The sequence below is a fragment of the Ooceraea biroi genome, chromosome 4 (genome assembly GCF_003672135.1).
Source record: "Ooceraea biroi isolate clonal line C1 chromosome 4, Obir_v5.4, whole genome shotgun sequence".
NCBI lineage: Eukaryota > Metazoa > Arthropoda > Insecta > Hymenoptera > Formicidae > Ooceraea > Ooceraea biroi.
In genome coordinates this window covers 10,535,503-10,557,477 of record NC_039509.1, presented here as the reverse complement: position 1 = coordinate 10,557,477, position 21,975 = coordinate 10,535,503, and the positions used below count along the sequence as shown (strand labels likewise).

The window sequence follows — 21,975 nt, the reverse complement described above, 5'->3', positions numbered from 1 at the left end:
ATTGCACACGCGAGGCGATAGGAAAGTTGTAAAACACTCTGGTGATTGCCCTACCACCTTCTACCACGTGAGGAATCGCTATATATTTTCATTTCGCAGTCAAATGCGAAGCCTCAATGACCGCCAATGATGGTCTGTATTAGGAAGCGGTTCTTCAACTCAAATCGGCTACTTTTGCTCCCTTTCGGCTTGTGGTTTGATGAGGAAACGATAGTCACTCGTTTTCAGGCTACATTGTTTTCCAGTCTTTTGATAAGCAGCATTGTATTTCAGGTATGTCAATACTTCGTTAGGATACCAACGTGAGAATAACATCAGAGATTGACCAAAAGAGATCAACGTAATGACGTTAAAACGACGGACTAATGTTATGTGACCTCGGGTCATTCAAATTTAATTTTATCGTTTCCTTAAGCTTCTTGATTATCATTGAACCGTGTGATTTAGCATTATGTAATAATTACATTGTAATTGATACTTCGCCATTAAGATCAATAAATTTAATGTTTGCAGCTCTCAAGACTTTTCATTGCAGAATGTAACTTTGACTTTATTGTCAGAATATTGTCTTCCACGTCAATCTATGTCATGTTCGCGAGTGTGCCTATCGTATTTTGGATTCACATGAAAACTGTAAGTTGCGCCACTACTTCCTCCAGAAAAAAAGCGGCTGCCATAAATCCTTGTATGTGGCAATGTGCTTTCAAACTTTGCGGTATATGGCATAAAATATTTTTAATACGATAGATCACATATTTATTCGACCAACTGCAATACATCTACGACCGGCTAAAGGATAGAAACGAAATTGCTATTTATGACAAATATGGATACTTTGCAAAACATGTTACGACTGTAATGATAAGTAAGAAGAAATGAAAAAAAGAAATATATATAAAAAGATCATAAAAAAGTTTATATTAGCACAATATAACAAATAGATTAGAAAATAAGATTGAGGAATATTGGAGATACAAATAAAACCTGGTTTAATATAAAGACTTCTTCTTTGTTTCTAGTAATTCTTGTATGCGACCTATGTGGTAGTTCTATCATTATATATTGGCCATTTATTCTTAATATCATTGTACCGAAAAATGAGTCTTATGCAATTCGTATGACTCAATTTATATCCGTGTACTTCAATGTCTCAGAGAAGTATTGTGTTTTAGTTTTGGTACATTTAGCTGCAGCCGCTAGTACAGGGTTAATTGTATTTATAGGGACAGGAACCATGTTGTTTTCGTATTTGCAGCATATCTGCGGTATGTTTGAAATTGCTAGGTAAATTTTAGAAGATTAATGGGGAAAAAATAATCGATGTTTAAATTATCAGAAGAATTACGGGTTCTATTTCAAAGAATTTGGAAAGATGATTTAATTATAGGAGAAATGTTATTTACAGCTACCGTATTGAACAAGCAATGGCGATTGAATTGTTACATAATTTTCATATAAAAAATAGAAATGTGATATGCAGGAAGATGATATGTGCTATAGATATACAACGCCAAGCTATGGAGTTAGTATATATTATATGTATATGATATATATACACTACATATAGAGATAATGCTTATAAAGCATTGTAACAATTATAATCTTCCTGCCACTTGTTATAAAAAAATATTAGATACACATATATAGAATCATGATTATTTTTGACTCATGTAGCTAATAACACTATAGAAAACTACTGGAAAATGTCTGCGATTGAAAATATCTAGAAATATTGTACACTTGATGTTTAATTGAATCCTTTATGATGATGCTGTCTGATATAATGTTTTTATTTTTAATAATAATATTTGTTTAAGGTTCGCTAAACATTTGATAACTAGCATGGAAGGAATAGTTTTATTTTTGATAATAATTACTGTGCTTTGCATGACTTGCAATCTTTTACGAGTGAGTTTTCTTACTTTCAGGATTATTTATAAGCAACTTACAACTAACATCTTATAACAATTTTGAAGATAGAAAACGTGACTAAAAATGAGGAAAAATCCGAATATTAAATTTTGCAAATTTTATGATAGAATTAAAAGCTGACGGGAAATATATATCTAAGAAGATAACTGCTTTTGTATATATTTAAATTCATCTATAGGAAACTTTAGATTTTGTGCAAAGTGATGCGTTTTATAAAATATTGATTATGCATCCATATTTATAAATATTTTAGATATTTCAAATAGAATCACCTATGGAAAGGATGGACGAGATTTTATTACACCTTTGGGCTGTACTTTTCATTCTGATAATCCTATTCCTATCCAATTATGTTGGGCAAGAAGTTACAGATTATAGTAATCACGTATATGAAATTACGTAAGTAATAGTGTTAGGTCGTAGTCTTGTGTATCGTGTGTGCAACTTTGTCCTAATAACTTTTAATGCGGAAAGTACGAATTAAAGAACTCATGCATACACGGCAAAAACTTTTGTGTTAATTTTGACACATGTTACATGTCCCAATTTATCCACTCTAATTTTAATGTTAATTTAACAGAAGGCAAATAAATAATACAAGCAATATGTGAAAAATTAACACAAAATTGTAACACTTGGACATTATGTGGAAGTAAAGTTTATGTTGCATTTACATATTGAAAATATTAAATTGCATTGAAATAAAATGTTATTCTTTCATTTTTTAGAAGTAAGGTAAGTAACCCAAATAAGGCCTTATGTTAATGTTTAATAAGTTAAAGGATTTTACAAAACACAGACTGTACTTTTTTTAATTAATTGTTTATTTATTAAATTCAAGAATAATCTTCAATACGCCAGTAATTTCAATTAGATCAATGTTTATTTTCGACCAAACTGACTAACAAAGTTGTAAGTTAGCACAACGTTGCGACCTCCGTTTGAGGTCCTCCTCAGGTGCAAAAAATTTTAAAAACTTGCATAGTCACTTCTTCCAAAAAGTGACCATCAAAATAATAATAATAATTATATAATATGAATGCAAGCTTTCGATCGCGACCAATTCGAATAAGATTGGTGCCGTCAATCCGGAGATATTCTAATTGAATGTTAGAATTGTGACGTTTCGTTCTTCTCCTTTTCCGAAATCAGGTTCAGACTCACGTACGTATGCTCGCACATACACATGCAAAGCGATTTTGTTCCTCAAGATGTGTGCACACATGCACGATTTAATTTATTAGCGAGCGAGCGAGAGAGAGAGAGAGAGAGAGAGAGAGAGATTATAGATAGGAAATATAATAAAATATAATAAGAATTATCCAAAAATTATTAAAATATCAGATTTAAAAATTAAAGTTGAACCTATGGAAAAGATCTCTATTGGTTCGAATATATATAAAATAAAAAATTTCAACAAAAAGCAGTGAGATCCCACTAAAAACAACTTTACAAAGGTGAAAAAAGTACGTCCAATGCATAAAAAATTCCTACTTATATGCAACAGAAAGTTTAAAAAATATTTATTATAAAAATCAAAACTAAATATAAAATCAGTTGTTAGCTAGCCAAGTATCTAGAAGCAATTCAGTTTGAGTATTTTCTCTAAATATTTCCCATGCATACTCTCTACACGGTGAATATTAACTCAAGACAAGTTAAAATAACACAACGACAATATGTTATCTTAACATAAGAGTATATTAAACATTTAAAACAAAAATTTCTACACAAGACAATTTTAACAGAAATACAAAATGTTTTTTACCGTGTATGTACGAAAACTTATTAATCTATATCTATCTTATAATTCTCACATTGTTAATTTTATTTTAATCATTTTTTTATAGATACAATGTTTCATGGTACTTAGCACCGTTATACATACAGAAATTGAACCTATTTCTATTACAAAGGAGCCATAACATTTTCACCCTGAGTGCCGGTGGATTATTTACAGCATCTTTAAAATGTTTTGCTACAGTAAAGCTATTTCATTTATTTATACATATTGTTGAAGCAAGCAGGTTATTGTATTCAGCACACTGAAAAAAAATCTGGTTTCATTAATTAGAACTCTAATAGGATCAACCAGTCTGTTGGAAAATAGACGAATCAGAATTCCTTTAGGAATTACCACATTATAGTACAGTCTATCAAACTTTCTAGTTAAAAAATATCCAGTCTTATCGTGATAACTAGAACTTCTGCATGATTTAATCAAAATGTATTCTATGATATACGTCTTGTTGGTACAATAAAACCATTTGTCTCAATGCAGGATAGAAAAAGATTTTAGACAGTTTCTTTTACTATAAATAAGGGTATTTAACTTTTCACATATAACATGTGATCAACCTAGCTATTCGATCGCGTAATAAGCTATTAATCGCATAAGAGTGAACGTGACTATCTGATTAACGAGAAGTCGGCACACTCTGCATGATGAAGAAGACAGTCATGTAACTTTTATGGAAGTATTGCGCGCATTATCCTCGTTTTAATGTATTTTTATATTGCTAATGAAAGCATGCAAACCTTGCTCCAACAGATATTGTATACAGGGTGTCTCGCATAAGGCGAAAAACTTTTCCCCACCTTTACCCACAGGTAGATCTCGTCAAATTGAATTAAAAAGTCCTGTACTATTGTGCAAACAACCACGTACAATTTCGAGGTATTAATAAAAGAAGATTAGCGAATCAGTATGAATGAGAGAGCGGCTCGTGCAGCGAGGCGGTCGGTAGGAGGACTGCGCTTTCGTTGTTCGTTACGGCGCAGTGGGGCGCGAGATAGTAAAACCAGAAAGCGTGCTTTGTAGCACGCGGTGGGGATGGAGTGGGAATGGTCTCGCGAATCTTCGCACGCTTTCTGGCCTCACCCTCTCCACTCACAGAAGTGATGCAATACAAAGCACGCTTTCTGGTACCGCTGCCTCACTGCACCGTCACCAACAATGAGCGCGCGGCCCTTCTACCGACACGACGGTCTTGCTGCATGTGTCGCGCTCTCATTCGTTTACTTTAATCGGTTATTATCGTGAAAATCGCAAACTGGTACAGGACTTTTCTACTCAGCTAGGTCCAAACTATACGCCATTAATCAGCTATCGCGAAGTCACCAGACACCCTGTATATGTATATGTTACACATATTATACGTATGTCCGTAATAGAGTAACACATTTATTAGACACTTATAATACATTATATGAATAATGCCGTATACCTTGTGCAATTTTTGCCAATAGGAACGTACTTGTTTGCAGCTGGTTAAAGTATCAATGTCCTACTTCACCTTCATGTACTCGATACAGTAATAACAAGCAGATTGCTTGTTTGAAAATATATTAGAATAGAAAAAAGCACACATACACATAAAAATATATTTGTTTCTTTTGCAATTGTAATACTTCCTATAAAATAAACAGACAAAAATTGCATTAGTTGAAATACATATATGTACGGTCACTCACAGAATCAACGAATCTCTCACCTTAAATACATGGGACATTAGTTAAATGAAATTTCCATAATGTAAGTAATATGTCATAAATACACATACACACAGCGAAAGAAAGCTAAACTTATGTCTTTTTGCACTGTCTACATGACTTAACCACAATTCTGCGATTTACAGATGTTGATAATGTATTTGTGCATTTCTGATCCGTTTAAGGAAAAACAAGTTCATCACGGACTGATGAAAGAAATAATTACTTGAATAAAAAGATGGAAGCACTTGAGGATGGTGGCTGTGGCAATATATTGTTATTAGATTATGAAGTTACTTTGTTAACAAAGATTTATTGAAGAAAATGTACATAATATGAAGAACGATAAGTAAATATAGAATACGTTTTACAACAATAAAATACCTTTTTTATGTGTATAACAATCTAATAAATTGACCTTATTTTATATATATCTTAACCATATTTTTTAGAGGCCAGCTCATTAGCATATTAAATTGATGGTGTGTGTGTGCGTGTGCGTGTGCGTGTGCGTGGCGTGCGTGCGTGCGTGCGTGCGTGCGTGGTGCGTGGTGTGTGGTGTGTGTGTGTGTGTGTGTGTGTGTGTCTTTCTATGCAGAAACAGACTATGTATTTGACGAAACGGAAAAAGAATGGATGCATTAAGCACATAATACTGGAATAGTGCAAAAAGGTGAACTATACTAGTGTCATATTAACTCTTTTGTGCCTGGCGATAGATATATGTACCCGTCTTTCAAAAATTCATATCTTCCACAGAAATAAAGATAGCGATTTTTTTCTGGACTTATTTTAAAGAATGAAGGATAGGACGCATAAAAAAATCAACACCTTTATGACTTTCACAATTTGATCTTCATACCTCATCAAAAAGTGTTAAAATTGGGAAAAAGTGAAAAATACATATATCTTCCGCAAAAATGAAGATAGCAAGTTCTTTCTAGACTCATTTTCAAGATCAACATGAGAGCTATATGAAAAAAATCGGTACTTAATTTCACAATGGTGGATTCAAGATGACGGACCAAAGTGCTAAATTTTGTTGGATTTAAGTAAAACTCATTTTTCAATAACTGATGAGAAGTACCTATAAAAACAACTGATATTTCAAATCAGCGACCCCAAAATCCTTAGAAAATGAATTTCATTCAAATCTAAGAACATTTTATATCTTGGTCCGCCATATTGGATCCGCTATTGTGAATTTTACCATTTCGACTACAGACTCATAATCAGCGACTTTAAAAACTTTTAGTAAGATGTGAATTAGATGCAACTTATTCCTACGAAAAAATCAGGCACGAGAGAGTTAAAAGAGTGTCTCATAAACGTTTTTTTGTGGCAAATAAACTATCTATAAATCTATTCAAAATTCATAATATTCATAATAAATCTATTCAATTCTTTTCGTCGCTAAATCAATTACTTAGTCTCCTTACCATTTTTCGTATAAAGATACTAAATTACGAGTTTCTGTTTATGTAAAAATATCATTCACGGGAAATTAAGCAAGTTCGCCAAATTTTAATGTAATTTTGAAAGATTATTGATCTTTTAATATGTGCTGTATGCTGCTCGAGGCTCAACATTTTTCGAGTAAATCTCTCTAAGTGTATCATTCTTTGTTTTTGATGATATTATGCATCCTAAAGTATTTATCAACTGTAGTTTGAAGATAAATACGCAATCCTGTTCTAGGTTTTAAACCGTGTTTTTGTACATATAATACATGTTTAATGGTTCTAATCTAACACCGGTTCACCTGCAGAAACTATAATTTTATTTTTGTTAGAAAGAGGCAGTTTACCATATTTTGGTATTCTCTTTCCCTTTTATTGTTATGTCAAGAATAAAGTTCTAAAAAATATGTATAATCGTTGTATTTCTTCCCAAATCATCTAAAAAGTTGTCTAAGTATACACAATCGTAAACAAAATAAAAATATTCGTTGACATGCGTATATTGCATAATCAATTAAGCTAATATATTGCAAGATACTATTCAGATTTCATACATTCATCTATCACAAATAACTCAACAAAACGTAGTGATTAAAAAAATACATAAAGATTTCTTCTAGCTAATTAATCACTATAATTGAGCAAGGTGATATTTATGCATTTTACTATTTACAGTTAGTACTACAATATCTTAAATTTTCACTTAAATTTGCACTTTAAATCATTCATTAGCCATAAGACAAGAATAATTGCCAATAACAGTTTGATGGTTGTCCATACTATACCAGTATTCTATACTTCTGATGTACGTATGTAAAATCGATGAGCTGCTGTTCCGCTCAACGCACATGCGAACATCACGACTGCATACAACGGACTGAACACCGAGAACTATAGAGCGTTAGAAAAGGGAACTGCGCTTGCGTGTACTTCCATCTCCGGCATCAGTTTACGAATATTTTTCGTGGGAAGGAAACACACGTTCAAATTTCCATGTGAGATAAATTTCTTAATCATTGAGCACGGTTCTCGTGCGGAGACAGTAAATTGTCATAAAACAGCTGTTACAATCGCATGATGGTATCATGCACTATCTTGCGTTATCTTTATGCCAATTTAAATAACTTAAACATTTACCTGGAAGTTGCACACTCGAGGCGATAGGAAATTTGTAAAACACTCTGGTGATTGCCCTACCACCTTCTACCACGTGAGGAATCGCTATATATTTTCATTTCGCAGTCAAATGCGAGGCTTCAATGACCGCCAATGATGGTCTGTATTAGGAAGCGGTTCTTCAATTCAAATCGGCTACTTTTGCTCCCTTTCGGCTTGTGGCCTGGTGAGGAAACAATAGTCACTCGTTTACAGGCAACATTGCTTTGCATTTTTCTGATAAGCAGCATTGTATTTCAGGTATGTCAATACTTCGTTAGGATACCAACGTGAGAATAACGTCAGAGATTGACCAATAGTGAACAATGTAATGACGTTAAAACGACGGACTAATGTCATGTGACCTCGGGTCATTCAAATTTAATTTTATCGTTTCCTTAAGCTTGTTGATTATCATTGAACTGTGTGATTTAGCATTATATATAAACTGATACTTCGCCATTAAAATCAATAAATTTAATGTTTGCAGCTCTCAAGACTTTTCATTGCAGAATGTAACTTTGACTTTATTGTCAGAATATTCTCTTCCACGTCAACCTATGTCATGTTCGCGAGTGTGCCTACCGTATTTTGGATTCACATAAAAACTGTAAGTTGTGTCACCACTTCCTTCAGAAAAAAAGCGGCTGCCATAAATCCTTGTACGTCACAATGTCCTTTCAAACTTTGCGGTATATGGGATGGCATAAAATATTTTTCTTACGATAGATCACATATTTATTCGACCAACTGCAATACATCTACGACCGGCTAAAGGATAGAAACGAAATTGCTATCTATGACAAATATGGATACTTTGCAAAACATGTTACGACTACAATAATAAGTAAGAAGAAGTGAAAAGAAAGAAATACATATATATAAAAGATCATATTAGAAAGATCATATTATTTAAGATCATATATATATATAAAAGTTTATATTAGCACAATATAAAAACATATATTAAAACAAAGTTAAGGAATGTTGGAAACACAAATAAAAACTGGTTTTATATAAAGACTTCTTCTTTGTTTCTAGTACTTCTTGTATGCTGTCTATGTGGTAGTTCTGTCATAACATATTCGCCAGTCATTCTTGAAATCGTTGTACCGTTGAAAAATGACTTATGTGCAATTCGTACGGTGCAATTTGCGACCAAGTACTTCAATGTCTCAGAGAAGTATTGTGTTTTAGTTTTTGTCCATTTGACTACAGCCGGTGCTACAGGGTTAATTGTATTTATAGGGACAGGAACCATGGTGTTTTCGTATTTGCAGCATATCTGCGGTATGTTTGAAATTGCCAGGTAAATTTTAGATGATTAATGGGGAAAAAACAACCGATGTTTAGATTATCAGAGGAATTACGTGTCCTGTTTCAAAGAATCTGGGAAGATGATTTAATTATAGGATAAATGTTATTTACAGCTACCGTATTGAACAAGCAATGGCGATTGAATTGTTACATAATTTTCATATAAAAAATAGAAATGTGATATGCAGGAAGATGATATGTGCCATAGATATACAACGCCAAGCTATGGAGTTAGTATATATTATATGTATATGATATATATACACTACATATAGAGATAATGCTTATAAAGCATTGTAACAATTATAATCTTCCTGCCACTTGTTATAAAAAAATATTAGATACACATATATAGAATCATGATTATTTTTGACTCATGTAGCTAATAACACTATAGAAAACTACTGGAAAATGTCTGCGATTGAAAATATCTAGAAATATTGTACACTTGATGTTTAATTGAATCCTTTATGATGATGCTGTCTGATATAATGTTTTTATTTTTAATAATAATATTTCTTTAAGGTTCGCTAAACATTTGATAACTAGTATGGAAGGAACACTTTTCGTTATGATAATAACTGCTGTGCTTTGCATGACTTGCAATCTTTATCGAGTGAGTTTTCTTACTTCCAGGATTATTTTTAAGTAACTTACAACTAACATCTTATAACAATTGTGAAGATAGAAAACGTGACCAAAAATGAGGAAAAATCCGAATATTAAATTTTGCAAATTTTATGATAGAAGTAAAAGCTGACGGGAAATATACAGGGTGTCCTAGGTTTTAACCGACAAACTGCGGGAGCATATTCTACTAGTGGAAATAAGAAAAAATTCTTATATCGAGTTTGCTTAGAAATGCTTTATTACAAAGTTATGAACCAATATTGAAAAGAAATATGAGATAAGTAACAACGGAACATATTGTAGAATTTGGAAGGTCGAAGATGTTTATGTTATGTGTATTCACATGTATTCATGTTCACTATGTTGAAACGATTCAGTATGATTGTTACTTTCACAACAGTAGCTGTTAGATTTCAATCGTCGTGTCAACTAGCAATTACTATCAGAATGCCAAAAGTGTTTTCAAATGAGGAATACACCGATATTCATTTCGTGTACGGATTCTGTGACGGAAATGCACGAGCTGCCGTACGAGAGTATCAACGTAGATTTCCTAACAGGAGAGTACCAGATAGATTTAAAGCAACGAATTACTAATTCAGTTACTGAGATGCAACAAAATTTTCAGGAATGTCGTGCTGTAACAAATTCTGTACTACGTCGATGTCTAGCTTGTATCGATGTGCAAGGACAACATTTTGAAATGCGTCACTAAATCATTGCGTAGATAATTTTTATTTTTGTGAAAAAATCCGTTGTTACTTATCTCATATTTCTTTTCAATATTGGTTCATAACTTTGTAATAAAGCATTTCTAAGCAAACTCGATATAAGAATTTTTTCTTATTTCCACTAGTAGAATATGCTCCCGCAGTTTGTCGGTTAAAACCCGGGACACCCTGTATATCTAAGAAGATAACTGCTTTTGTATATATTTAAATTCATCTATAGGAAACTTTAGATTTTGTGCAAAGTGATGCGTTTTATAAAATATTGATTATGCATCCATATTTATAAATATTTTAGATATTTCAAATAGAATCACCTATGGAAAGGATGGACGAGGTTTTAATACACCTTGGGGCTGTACTTTTCATTCTGATAATGCTATTCCTATCCAATTACGTTGGGCAAGAAGTTATAGATTATAGTAATCACGTATATGTAATTACGTAAGTAATAGTGTTAGGTCGTAGTCTTGTGTATCGTGTGTGCAACTTTGTCCTAATAGCTTTTAATGAGGAAAGTACGACTTAAAGAACTCATGCATATGTACGAAAACTTATTACTCTATATCTATCTTATTCTTCTCACATTGTTAATTTTATTTTTATCATTTTTTTATAGATACAACGTTTCATGGTACTTAGCACCGTTACACATACAGAAATTGATACTATTTCTATTACAAAGGAGCCATAAAATTTTCACCCTGAGTGCCGGGGGATTATTTACAGCATCTTTAGAATGTTTTGCTACAGTAAACCTATTTCATTTATTTATACATGTATAAACATTATGTATAATGTTGAAGCAAACAGGTTATTGTATTCAGCACACTGAAAAAAAATTTGGTTGCATTAATTAGAAATCTGATACTCAGTGTATAACTAAGGGTATTTAACTTTTCACATATAACATGTGATCAACCTAGCTATTCGATCGCGTAATAAGCTATTAATCGCATAAGAGTGAGCGTGACTATCTGATCAACGAGAAGTCGGCACACTCTGCATGATAAAGAAGAAAGTCATGTAACTGTTATGGAAGTATTACGCGCGTTATCCTCGTTTTAATGTATTTTTATATTGCTAATGAAAGCATGCAAACCTTGCTCCAACACATATTGTATATAGGGTGTTTCGCATAAGGCGAAAAATCTTTCCCCATCTTTACCCACAGGTAGATCTCGTCTTTTTATTTCAAATTGAAATAAAAAGTCCTGTACTATTGTGCAAACAACCACGTACAATTTCGAGGTATTAGTAAAAGAAGATTATCGAATCAGTACGAATGAGAGCGCGGCTCGTGCAGCGAGGCCGTCGGTAGAAGGGCCATACGCTCGTTGTTGGTTACAGCGCAGTGAGGCGTGATGGAGGCAGTGACGCCAGAAAGCATGCTTTGTAATGCGGTGGAGATGGAGTGGGAATGGTCTCGCGAATCGTAGCACTCTTTGTGGCATCACTTATGTGAGTGGAGAGGGTGAGGCCAGAAAGCGAGACCATTCCTACTTCATCTCCACCACATTACAAAGCATGCTTTCTGGTACCGCTGCCTCACTACACCGCAACCAACAACGAGCGCGCGACCCTCCTACTGACGGTCTCGCTGCATGTGCGGCGCTCTCATTCGTTTACTTTAATCAGTTATTATTGTGAAAATGGCAAACTGGTACAGGAATTTTCTACTCAGCTAAGTCCAAACTATACGCTATTAATCGGCAGTCGCGAATTCACCAGACACCCTGTATATGTATATGTTGCACATAATATACATATTTCCATAATATAGTAACACATTTATTAGACACTTATAATACATTATATGAATAATGCCGCATACCTTATGCTACTATTGCAAATAGGAACATACTTGTTTGCAGCTGGTTAAAGTATCAATGTCCTACTTCACCTTCATGTACTCGATACAGTAATAGCAAGCAGATTGCTTGTTTGAAAGTATATTAGAATAGATAGAAGCACACATACACATACAAAATATGTTTGTTACTTTTGCAATTGTAACACTTCCTATAAAATAAACAGACAAAAATTGCATTAGTTGAAATACATATATGTACGGTCAATCACAGAATCGACGAAATCGATGATAGTAGAGTATCTCTGGCCTTAAATACATGGAACATTAGTTAAATGAAATTTCCACAATGTAAGTAATATGTCATTAACACACACACATACACACAGCTAAAGAAAGCTAAACTTATGTCTTCTTGCACTGTCTACATGACTTAACCGCAATTCTGCAATTTACAGATGTTGATAATGTATTTGTGCATTTCCGAGTAATCCATTTAAGGAAAAATAAGATCATTACGGGCTGATGAAAGAAATAATTACTTGAATAAAAAAATGAAAGCACTTGAGGATAATGGCTTTGACAATATATTGTTATTAGATTATGAAGTTACTTTGTTAACAAAGATTTATTGAAGGAAATGTACATAATATGAAGAACGATTAGTAAATGTAGAATACGTTTTACAACAATAAAACACCTTTTTTATGTGTATAACAATCTAATAAATTGAACTTATTGTATATACAGGGTGTCCCACATAAAGTGTCCAATCTCCTGCAGGTAGAACTCGTTAAGCTGAATTAAAAAGTTCTATATCATTTTTCAAGTAACTACGTAAAATTATGAGTTTATGTAAACCTATCAATCGCGGGAACTGAAGCAAGTTCGCCATTTTTAATATCCAAAAAAAGAATGGTTGTTTTTCTTTCAATAGGTGCTGCTTGAAGCTCACCTTTTTTCGAATAAATCTCTCTAAGTGTATTGTTCTTTGTGTCTGTTTTTGATAACATTATGCGTCCTAAAATATCTATTTATCAAATGTATATTGAAGATACATGCGCAACAATCATGTTCTAGATTTTAACCGTTGTTTTGTAGATATATGTTTAACGGTATCTAACACTTGTTCACATGCAGAAACTGATGTTGTTTTTGTTAAAAAGAGGCAGTTTTCCATATTTTGGCATTCTTTCCCTTTCACTGTTATGTCAAGAATAAAGTTGTTAATAATATATATAATATTTGATTTTTCCCAAATCATGATGTGTATAAAGTTGTCTACAAAAATCACAAACAAAATAAAAACATTTCTTGTCATACATTTATTGCAGAATCAATGAAGCTAATACATAATTGTTGCAATGCTTTTCAGATTTTATATTCCATTAATATTCTATCAATAATAATGCAACAAAACATACTGATTAAAAAAATACATGAAGATTTCTTCTAGCTAGTTAATCAATATATCAATTCAGTAAGTTGATATTTCATGCATTTTACTGTTTCTATTTACAGGTAGTAATATAAAATAATAAAATAATAAAATATTTTGACTTCCTCTTGAATTTACATTTTAAATCTTTCACTAAACGTAAGACAAAATTCATTGCAAGTAACAGATTGGTGGTTGTCCGTACTTTACCAGTAATTCCAGACTTTAGATGTACGTATATAAAATCGATGAGCCACTGCTCTGCTAACGCACATGCGAACATCACGACTGCACACAACGAACTGAAACGACAAGGGCTAAAGAGCATCAGAAAAGGGAACTGCGCTTGCGTGTACTTCGATCTCCGGCATTATTTTACGAATATTTTACCGTGGGAACTAAACGCACGTTGAAAGTTTTCTTCTTTCCGTGTGAGAAAAATTTCTTAATCATTGAGCACTTTTCTCGTGCGGAGACAGTAAATTGTCATGAAACAGCTGTTACAATTGCATGATGGCATATTATGCATCATCTTGCGATACGTTTATGCCAATTTAAACAAATGAAACAATTTACTTGAAAATTACATATGCGAAGCGAGAGGGAACTCGCAAAAAAAACTTTTGTGGTGTCTCCACCATCCACTCTACCAATGGAGGAATCGCTATATATTTTCATTTCGCAGTCAAATGCAAAGCTTCAATGACCGCTAATGATGGTCTGTATTAAGAAGCGGTTCTTTAACTTCAATCGGCTACTTCTGCTCCCTTTCGGCTTGTGGCCTGATAAGGAAACGATATTCGCCTGTTTTCAGGCAACAATGCTTTGCAGTCTTCTGATAAGCAGCATTGTATTTCAGGTATGTCAATACTTCTTTAGGATACCCTACGAGAATAACGTCAGAGATTGACCAAAAATGATCTATGTAATGACGTTAAAATGATGGACTAATGTCATGGATAGATTATACCTCAAATTATTAAAAAGACGTAACATGGTTATACTTGTGACTTTTTAACAACGTTTTAATGACGTTGTAATAACATGGAAATTATAAGAAATTAAAACTGCAATTGCACATAAAATAATTGTTTATTATGAAGGAGATCTATTATAACAAATGCATCGCTTTTTATTAAATAATAAAATAACATCTGTATGAAATATATTACGTTATTTAAATTTGTTAGAACATAGATGCATATTTAGAAAAAATTTCCATAGATAAAACAACGCGAAACAACATTCATATTTATTTACATTATTTGTTATGTACAAAAACCTAAAAATTATACATTCTTTTGCTATAACTATACATTTGCCATAACTGGACCAGTACTTACCAGTTTTACTGACGTCATTTTAACTTTGGTATGCTAATTTAGTACCTTGAGTTATTCGAATTTAATCTTATCGTTTTCGTGAGTATTATTGAACTATGTACTTTAACATTATGTAATTGACAATTCGCCATTGAAATCAATAAATTTAATGATTGCAGTTCTCAAGACTTTTCATTGCAGAATGTAGCTTTGACTTTATTGTCAGAATATTCTCTTCCACGACATTCTTTGCCATACTTACGATTCTACCCCTCTCATTTTGGGTTAATATAAAAACTGTAAGTTGTGCTTCTACTTTCCTCCAGAAAAGAAGCAATTGCCAGAAATAAAGCTATATATGTGACACAGTTTTTTCAAACTTTGCCGTATATGCCATAAAATATTATTATCACGATAGATCAAATATTTATTCGACCAACTGCAATACATCTACGATCAGCTAAAGGATAGAAACGAAATTGCTATCTATGACAAATATGGATACATTGGAAAACATTTTACGACTATAATAATAAGTAAGAAAAAGTGATATGAAAGAAATACATATATGTAAAAGATTATAAAAAAGTTTTATTAGCATAATATAAAAACTAGATTAGACAAAAAGGTTGAGGAATATTGGAAATACAAATAAAAACTGATTTTATATAAAGACTTCTTCTTCGTTTTCAGTATTTCTTGTATGCGGCCTATGTGGTAATTCTGTCATAGTATATTGGCCGTACATTCTTGATATCGTTGTATCGAAAAATGAGTCTTATGCAATTCATACGATGCAATTTATATCCGAGTACTTTAATATCTCGGAGAAGTATTATTTTTTAGTTCTTGTGCATTTGAATGCAGCCTGTACTACAGGATTAATTGTATCGATAGCAGCGAGTACAATGTTGTTTTCATATTTCAAACATATCTGCGGTATGTTTGAAATTGCCAGGTAAAGAAATGATTAGTGGAATAAATGATGGATTATCAAAAGAATTACGTGTTGCCCTTCAAAGAATCTGGAAATGTGATTTAATAACAGCAGCAATGTTATTTACAGTTATCGTATTGAACAAGCAATGGCGCCCGAGTTGTTACATAACTTTGATGTAAAGAATAGAATTATAATATGCAGAGAGATAATATGTGCCATAGATATACAACGCCAAGCTATGCAGTTAGTATTTATGTGATAATATGTGCACATTACACATATAAATGACGCTAAACCATCGTAACAGTTATAATTTTCCTGCCACGTGTTATAAAAAGATAAAGTATTAGATATACATATTCAGAATCACGATAATGTTTGCATCATATAACTAATAAAGCAATACTAGAAAATGACTGCGATTGAAAATATCCAGAAATATTGAAATTGAAGTTTCTTAAATGCTTTTTATTGGTACTGATACACTCCCCTATAACATTTTCTGCAATTGCAAATGTGGCAACAAATTATGTTTGCTGGAAGGTCGCAAATGGAAAACATACTTTGTTATTGCAATTCTGTTAGCACACTTCCGTCAATATGCAACATTTTCACCGTTCTATTGTCAGATCTGCTCTAATGTTGTCGTCAATTTGACTGTGGAATATGTTCGTCAGATTTGGTTCACATTGGAGACCAACTGAGGACACAGTAGGCTCTGGCTTTGACATTATAGTTCCGCTGACATTTGTTTCTCATTTGGCAACATCCCACAACCAAAATGTTTGCTGGGCTATTTTTATTGTTTAATAATAATATCTGTTTAAGGTGTGCTAAACATTTGATGACTACTGTTGACGACACTATTTTCGTTTTGATATTAACTACTGTGCTCTGCATGAGTTGCAATCTTTTTCGAGTGAGTTTTCTTACTTTCAGTCTTACATCTTATAAGACTCTTAGAAGACAGAAAATGTGACCAAGAATGACGAAAAATCCAAATATTAAATTTTGCTAATTTTATAGAATTGTTAAAAACTTATCAGAAATATATATCGAATAATATGCTTTTTATATCTTTTACTTTATCTGTAGGAAACTTTAAATTTTGTGCACAATGATATTTTGTATAAAGTGTTGACCATACATCCTTGATATTTTAGATATTTCAAATTGACTCACCTATGGAGAAGATGGAAGAGGTTTTATTACATCTTTTGGTTGTATCTACAGTTCTGTCGACCATGTTCTTATCCAGTTATGCTGGGCAAGAAGTTACAGATCATAGTAATCACGTATATGTAATTACGTAAGTGATAGTCTTATGTGTGTTGCTTGCAACTTTGTCCTAATAGTTTTTAATGAGGAAACTATGAAGTAAAAAACTGATGCATATGTACCAAAAATTATTAAACTATTGTCTTATACTTCTCTATATATTGTTAATTTTATTTAAATCATGTTTTATAGATACAACGTTTCATGGTACTTAGCACCGTTACACATACAGAAACTGATACTGTTTCTACTACAAAGGAGCAATAAAATTTTCGTTCTGAATGTCGGTGGATTATTTCCAGCATCTTTAGAATGTTTCGCAACAGTAAAGCTATTTCATTTATTTTTAGGTATTGTTGAAGCAAGCAGGTTATTGAATTTCACAGGCTAGAAAAAGATTAATTTTTCTTTTACTATACGAAGGATATTTAAGTTTTCACATAAATGAACTAGCATACTCGATCATATTAATATTAATAATTATAAGAGTGAACGTGACTATCTGACCAACGAGTCGGCTCACTCAGCATGATGCAAAAGAAAGTCATATGACTTTTATGAAAGTATTGCGCGCGTTACCCTTGTTTTAATGTATTTTTACATCGCTAATGAAAGCATACAAAACTTGCTCCAACACATATTACATATATTGAGTATTTATATTACACATATTGTACGTATTTCTATAATATATCACACTTACAACATTTATTATATATTTATAAACTGATTATTATATGCTTAAAATACATTACGTGACTAATGTGGTTATAATTACATGAATACAATACGCGCCAAAATGATAGGTACACCTCAAGTTCGATTAATTGCTTTGAGACGCGTTGAGATATCTTTCTGAATTTTTAATATTAAAGGGTTTTAAAAGGTTACTAAATATAATAACATTAAATTACTTAATACCAACTTTATTTTAGTATAATACTTTTTGCAAAAATAATAATTTTGTAAATTAGCTAAAAATGAACGCGCCAAAATCACAGGTATACTTAGGAAAAAGTATGTTTATTGGCAACAAATGTACAAAACGTTGACTAATAACACAGTTCAACAAACAAAAAACACCGGAACGAGACTAGTCGTTTCTTATAGTTTTTTGGATGCTGAACACGAATCCGGTTTCCAAATTGCTCCATCACGTCACAATTTTGAGAAATTTGCAATTAAAGATGCAAAAAAGGGCTATTTTGACGAATTGCATCATATTATAGCTACAAAATGTGACGTGCTGGAGAAGTTTAATTGCAATGAAAATAAAGTATGTTGTTAGGACTTTCAATCCTCAAAAGGAATTTTTGGTGTCGGTTATGGTTCATAAGATATTTATGGTTAAATATGAGGTGTATTGTTAGAGAAGTTAACTGTGACTTAGGTCATTGACACTTTTTACTACATATTTACCACATACATAACAAAAAAAATCTGGAGAATATTTACATGCTCGTGTCATTGTAAACACAATCTAAGAATAACTCACGGGTTCCTTCTGTTAGTTCGCGTTTTGTCGCTAAGTGCCATTTATCTAATATAATTAACTTTTAAGCTGTAAAAGCAGAATGCTTCCAAGTTAAGAACATTTATATATACTCTCGGTTCATGATTTTTAAATGCGAGTATGTATCACAGGGCAACATCTAGCGGCAAGACGCGAACTAAACTGACCCGAGTTATTTGTATTCTCATATACTCCATATATAACCATGGATATCTTATGAACCATAACCGACACCAAAAATTTCTTTTGAGGATTGAAAGTCTTAACAACATACTTTATTTTCATTGCAATTAAACTTCTCCAGCACGTCACATTTTATAGCTATAATATGATGAAATTCGTCAAAATAGCCCTTTTTTGTACCTTTAAGTGCAAATTTCTCAAAATTGTGACGTGATGGAGCAATTTGGAAACCGGATTCGTGTTCAGCATCTAAAAAACTATAAGAAACGACTAGTCTCGTTCCGGTGTTAAAAAAAAAGTTATTTTTTGTTGAACAGTGTAATCAGTCAAGACATAGTTCTGATCTGATTGACTTGAAAAATGCGATCGGGTAGCGAGTGGTAGAGAGCTTGGATTTTGTCCTGGGAAATTCCTTCCCTGCACTCTTCAATGATTACATCCATCAACTACTGTTTGTTTTTTAATTGACGAGAAGTTTTGTACACTGATTGAGCGAGAATTGGCCAGACATGTTCAATAATGTTTAGATCAGGACTTTTAGCTGGCGAACTCAGTACATCGATGCCTTTTCGCTCAAAAAATTCCTCTGTACCTATATCTGACTTGGAGCATTGTCTTGCTGGAATTTCCAATCATTTCCAGCGATTTCAGTGCAGTGATCTTCATTTAAAACCTTCCTTATTATTAGCTGATAGTACTTCTTAGTGTCCATATTGTGCGTCACAAATTCAATATTCAGCTTTCCAATCCAGCTTGTATCCAATCTATCCAGACCATCACTGAACCACCTCCCATTTGGCATGATTTTGACATGATAATTGGTTTCTTGCGAAGATCATGTCAGTACAAGTGCCAATCCGGATCATCCAAATTAAACTTCTTTTCGTCAGAAAAAATCACTGATTGCTCCAATTCATAGCGCTTCGCGCAAAGTTGAGTCGCTTCAACTTGTGGTCTTTAGTGAGTGGAGGTTTGGAGGCTATTTTCTTGTATTTCAAATGTGGAGTGTCGTGCAGGAGACGTTGGACACTTCGAACTGATGCCTGGACTTGAGTTTCACTTTTAATTTGAGCTGCCGACTGCTTGGAATTGCTGGCTACTGAGAGAATGTCCCTTTTATCCTTTTTGGAAAAGACACTTGGTCGACCTCTTGATTTTTGTTCATAAGAATCTTTGTTTTTTAAATACTGCCACTACTAGGGTTAATCCTTTTGGCAATCTCGCGTATTGACAAACCAGATTCATGAAAAGCTTGAATTTGGCCTTGCTCGAAATTTGTGAGTCGCGAGTATCGCGTCCTATAATAAAGGAAATCACTGCGCTAAACAGTTTTAGAACAATATTGATTAACAGAGTATTCACAAATAACGTAATAGACAGATCATAATTCTGAAATAATTCTGATGTACCTATCATTTTGACGCGTTCATTTTTGACTAATTTACTAAATTATTATTTTTTGCAAAAAGTATTATGCTAAAAAAATTGGTGTTAAGTAATTTATTGTTATTTAGTAACCCTCTAAAACATATTAAAATCAGGAAGATATCTCAATGCGTCTCACAATCAGAGAAATTAACCACACTCGAGGTGTACCTATCATTTTGGCGCGCACTGTAATACTTTGTGCAAATATTGCAAGCAGGAACGTACTTGTTTGCAGCTGCTTAGTGCATCAATGTCCTACTTCACCTTCATGTACTCCATGCAGTAATAACAAGCAGATAACTAGTCTGATAGTATATTAGAATAAAGTAGGTAGATATAAAACGCACATACACATATACAAAATATTTTTATTTCTTTCGAAATTGTAACACTTCTTACAAAATAAATAGACAAATGTTGCATTAGTTGAAATCATTGATGTAAGAAAACATGGATGGAACGTAAAGTGCCCTTTTGGATGAGGGAAATGAAGCCTGAGAGATGAAGGGAAACTCCATTGCGGCCATCTTAATTGATCAGATTTTACATGTGTGCGTAATACACAATTTTTCATGTTTTTCATTTAATAAGAGCAATCGCTTCTAAGGTAAACGTCCTAATAATTGAACATGTACCAATATATGATTGAATAATTAATAACATATTTGTGTTTATTAAGATGCTTATCAATAAATGAGACAAAATTATGTATTTAAAAGAATATCTAACATCTCTTTTTATGGAAGTAAATTATAAAAAGATATAATTTGACTGTAAATCTCCGAAAAAATTATTCATTTTGAATATTACAAGGACAGTCACATTTTTTTTTAATTTCTTACCATCTTGAATAAGATGTAGTGTCTATATAGTTTCGAATTATTTTTGAAAATTACACATACATGCAATTTTTAATATTATGCATTCAATAATTGGGTCTGTCTTATTCAGTAATTAGGGAACATCTTGTTTCTCAGTTCAATTATTGGTACAAATGACATTATTTAATATTTCACTAAAATTATAATCTACATTTATTAATTATTTTATTTCCTATTATTTTCCGATACCTGAAAAACTAAAGTTTCATATAAACGTTAGTCTTCTTAGTACTTCCATTAATTATTTATTAATAAAAATGTAAATTTGATCGTGTTTTCTTATTAGTTCAATTATCGGGACATTTACCTTAAATATATTAAAATAAGATTATATTTTATAGGATGTAGCATAATCGATAACAATATTGTAAGTGTAAGACAAGCATTTAATAAAATTGTTTTATTTAAGGGACAGTAATAAATATATATAGGATATAATAAAATGCGTGCTATTATTTCTCACAAGTA

At 32.4% G+C, this 21,975-nt stretch overlaps 2 protein-coding genes across 12 annotated transcripts in view; both read left to right on the top strand.

Annotated features, from left to right (window-relative positions):
- LOC105282608 overlaps positions 1–21,945 on the top strand; it is an 83,689-nt gene extending 61,744 nt beyond the window's left edge. Inside the window, exons 1-11 of one of the 8 annotated variants that reach the window (XM_026969298.1) lie at positions 5,320–5,467; positions 5,571–8,300; positions 8,530–8,649; positions 8,769–8,886; positions 9,081–9,348; positions 9,470–9,586; positions 9,882–9,972; positions 11,013–11,158; positions 11,334–11,466; positions 12,589–12,875; positions 12,983–13,267. In XM_026969298.1, coding sequence (XP_026825099.1) covers positions 8,154–8,300; positions 8,530–8,649; positions 8,769–8,886; positions 9,081–9,348; positions 9,470–9,586; positions 9,882–9,972; positions 11,013–11,158; positions 11,334–11,466; positions 12,589–12,639 — 1,191 coding nt within the window. In that variant the 5' untranslated portion in view covers positions 5,320–5,467; positions 5,571–8,153 and the 3' untranslated portion in view covers positions 12,640–12,875; positions 12,983–13,267. Of the gene's footprint in view, positions 1–5,319; positions 5,468–5,570; positions 8,368–8,529; positions 8,650–8,768; positions 8,887–9,080; positions 9,349–9,469; positions 9,587–9,881; positions 9,973–11,012; positions 11,159–11,333; positions 11,467–12,588; positions 12,876–12,982; positions 14,822–15,463; positions 15,584–15,702; positions 15,821–15,977; positions 16,243–16,350; positions 16,468–17,052; positions 17,144–17,387; positions 17,534–17,694; positions 18,680–20,861 lie in introns of those variants that run through there. The other 7 variants (XM_026969301.1, XM_026969300.1, XM_026969299.1 and 4 more) reach the window with 7 other exon arrangements.
- LOC105282607 lies at positions 105–4,225 on the top strand. 4 transcript variants are annotated; one of them, XR_003406488.1, is made up of 9 exons: positions 105–273; positions 514–633; positions 748–865; positions 1,020–1,284; positions 1,406–1,522; positions 1,818–1,908; positions 2,186–2,331; positions 2,513–2,667; positions 2,774–2,891. XR_003406488.1 is itself a non-coding variant. In XM_020032756.2 (9 exons), the coding sequence occupies exons 1-9, from the start codon at positions 127–129 to the stop codon at positions 4,040–4,042; spliced, it is 1,173 nt and encodes a 390-aa protein (XP_019888315.2). In that variant the 5' UTR covers positions 105–126; the 3' UTR covers positions 4,043–4,225. The 4 variants fall into 4 exon arrangements, 3 of the variants coding, with proteins under 3 accessions (XP_019888315.2, XP_026825104.1, XP_011342991.2); XM_020032756.2 differs by lacking the exons at positions 2,513–2,667; positions 2,774–2,891 and adding exons at positions 3,783–3,915; positions 4,007–4,225; XM_026969303.1 differs by lacking the exons at positions 2,513–2,667; positions 2,774–2,891 and adding an exon at positions 3,783–4,225.
- Positions 21,946–21,975: the final 30 nt, after the last annotated feature.

Coding starts and splice junctions, on each gene's coding strand:
- LOC105282607 (XM_026969303.1), top strand. CDS start 127: ATGATGGTCTGTATTAGGAAGCGGTTCTTCAACTCAAATCGGCTACTT. Junction 866..1,019: donor TGTTACGACTGTAATGATAA/GTAAGAAGAAAT, acceptor CTTTGTTTCTAG/TAATTCTTGTATGCGACCTA. Junction 1,285..1,405: donor GGTATGTTTGAAATTGCTAG/GTAAATTTTAGA, acceptor TGTTATTTACAG/CTACCGTATTGAACAAGCAA.